The following is a 2,530-nucleotide window of genomic DNA, read 5'->3' on the forward strand; positions in this document are numbered from 1 at the left end:
ATGCAGGGCAGACAGGAAGTAGTCCTGAACTCTGTGCAATCTGTTTTAACTCTATTTCCTGTTGAAAAGAAAAACAACAATTTAATTTCATGCAGTATTTTTTTATTGAATGAAAATGTGTTAATCTTGGGGGTACAATTAGTTAAAGTGACACTGATGTCTTCTAAAGTTTAATTCTTATTTCTAACATCAGATGAATCCAAATTTAAAAACTAAATCCAGCCCAGTTCTTCACTGATTCAGTTGGATCTTACCAGCTGGACACATAGGACAGCATTCATTTCCTGTCTGATACTCTGCTGGATGACATGTCAGGGTATTTCCTCTGAAGACTCTGATCATAAGTATCTGTGAAGAATGAAACAAAGTTTTAACAGATATATTGATAATCATGTGTCATCAGTCATTTTAAGTATATTGAAATCAGTTTTAAAGCTGTTGCACGTGTGTTCAAACAGTTAATAAATGCTTCATAATACACTGTAAAATTGTTACAAGCCAATTCATAAATATCTGATGTTTGTTCTTTATCATAAACTATTTTAAACCCCAATATATTGAGGCTTTGTCCATGTGCATTTATCATCGAAATGTTTGTTACTAATTATAAAATTAAAACCAATTAAAACCCCAATTAACATGTATGTCCATCTTACCCTCTATTTACATTTATAAGAGTAAAGATCTTTGGATCTTCACAAAAATGCAGGATGGACTCATGTTCAAAAGGCCTGTTCTAGGGAAGACTGTCACGTGACCCACACGACTGTGACCCGATAACCTGAAACCTACTGATGTTATGGGAATAAAAAGGAGGATATTTAGTTCTACTGGATCTATTTTAATCATTCTATTCCATTATTGTCCATCATTGACCACACCCTAAATTAAAGTCCATCAGTTAAACTGGCATTTCTTATCATTTCACCTCTATATTTGATTAATAATATAAATACCTATAAATCAATACATTTACATTTGATTAATAATATAAATACCTATAAATCAATACATTTACATTTAATTAACAGCCCCCCCCCCCCACACACACACACACACACACACCAATGTGATGTATACTTCACTACCCAACAGATTCAAGCTTCCTGTAAAGTTCTGCAATAAACAACTTTACCAACAAAGATGCAGCTGTGTAATGATTTCTTCTAGAAGTCATCTCAAACAGCAGGTTGGCAGGTTTCAGGGTATGAAGACACTGAGATCTCACTGTGATCTGAGATGAGTTCTTACATCATAAACAAGAAAAGAACATCTGGAAACAAAAAGTAAATCATGTTAAAACTGCACTGACCAGCAGGTAACCTGGTTACTGTGGATTAAAGTAACCTGGTTAACAGCTGTACATTTCTGCTGGTTACTGGAGCTGTTTCTGTTCAGTTTTAAACAGTCAACTATATTATAGAGAAAAGCTCTGCTGCAGCGACTGAGGAAGACCTGAACAACAGACGTCACATACAGACCAAATGTGACTGATGAAGAAACAATATTCAGCTGCGCAGTTTCATGAACCGACACATTAAGAAGCAGCAGGAGTTTTCACTGATACTACAACAATATACTGATCTCAGTTCTTTATCCTGGAGTTTAACAAATAACTGATAGAAATTACACAGAAATGACGTGAACTTACAATCGCTGCTGTGAGACATATCCTCCTACACACTTCCCGGTCACACAGATACGAGTACTTCACGGGACCTCAGACATATGAGCTTCGCTGGGTTTTTGAAAAGTTAGGAGGCGATATTAAGGACCGTATGAAGGTATGCAGATTTTCAGGTACAATGAGACAACAGAAGAAGTCCAATCCAAACCAGCTGTGGTTTAGTCCAGTGTTTTAGGTTCATATGAACAGGTGGCAGCTGGTCGAGGCAAGAATCGATGCTGTTTTTTCATCTAAACAGAAAATATAAACCATGTGTTACATCTACTAACACTCTAACTTTAACATGACAACTCAAGCAAAATACTACAAGGTCCAAAGAACAAGGAACTCACATTTACACTCAGACAAACATCAGGAGAGAGAGTTCAGGCTGCTGCAGGTTGGTCAAAGAGTTTGAACAAGGAATCAACCCTTCAGTCTCACCCTGACACAGCTCCTCCTCCTCCGTCCTTATCACAACCGCGAGATATAAAACCCGCTTTTTGACTGTCATGTGTCACTGACAATGTTTAATCTCTGTAATAAAAAATATAAAACAGCACAATATACTCAGATCAAGATTGTGTCAGGATGTGCGAGGTAAGTAGGACCCAAATGCAGTCAACTCCTGGGAGACGGTGAACGCAGGTTTATTTAACCAAAAAATCCAGACATGAACGTGACAAGAGCAGACATGAACAAACCCTGAACTAAACAGACGAACCGACACAGACAAAGGGAAGCACAAAGACTATATAGACAAGGGTGATTGAACACAGGTGAAACACATTAGGGCGGGGCAGACAATCACAGACACAGGACCAAGACAGGAAGCAAAAACACTGACACACATGGAAACCAATT

At 37.6% G+C, this 2,530-nt stretch overlaps 1 protein-coding gene across 3 annotated transcripts in view; it reads right to left on the reverse strand.

Annotated features, from left to right (window-relative positions):
• LOC111658865 (tumor necrosis factor receptor superfamily member 14-like) overlaps positions 1–2,530 on the reverse strand; it is a 54,508-nt gene that overhangs the window by 40,112 nt on the left and 11,866 nt on the right. For 2 of the 3 annotated variants that reach the window (XM_023411543.2, XM_087175419.1), the window contains exons 1-2: positions 1,136–1,273; positions 255–348 (exon numbers count right to left, since the gene is read on the reverse strand). In XM_023411543.2, coding sequence (XP_023267311.2) covers positions 255–348; positions 1,136–1,177 — 136 coding nt within the window. In that variant the 5' untranslated portion in view covers positions 1,178–1,273. Of the gene's footprint in view, positions 1–254; positions 349–1,135; positions 1,274–2,530 lie in introns of those variants that run through there. The other variant, XM_087175418.1, reaches the window with a different exon arrangement.

Source organism: Seriola lalandi, unplaced genomic scaffold (assembly GCF_002814215.2).
Source record: "Seriola lalandi dorsalis isolate HSWRI2012SDOR001 ecotype SW California unplaced genomic scaffold, Sedor1 jcf7180002054469, whole genome shotgun sequence".
NCBI classification, from domain to species: domain Eukaryota; kingdom Metazoa; phylum Chordata; class Actinopteri; order Carangiformes; family Carangidae; genus Seriola; species Seriola lalandi.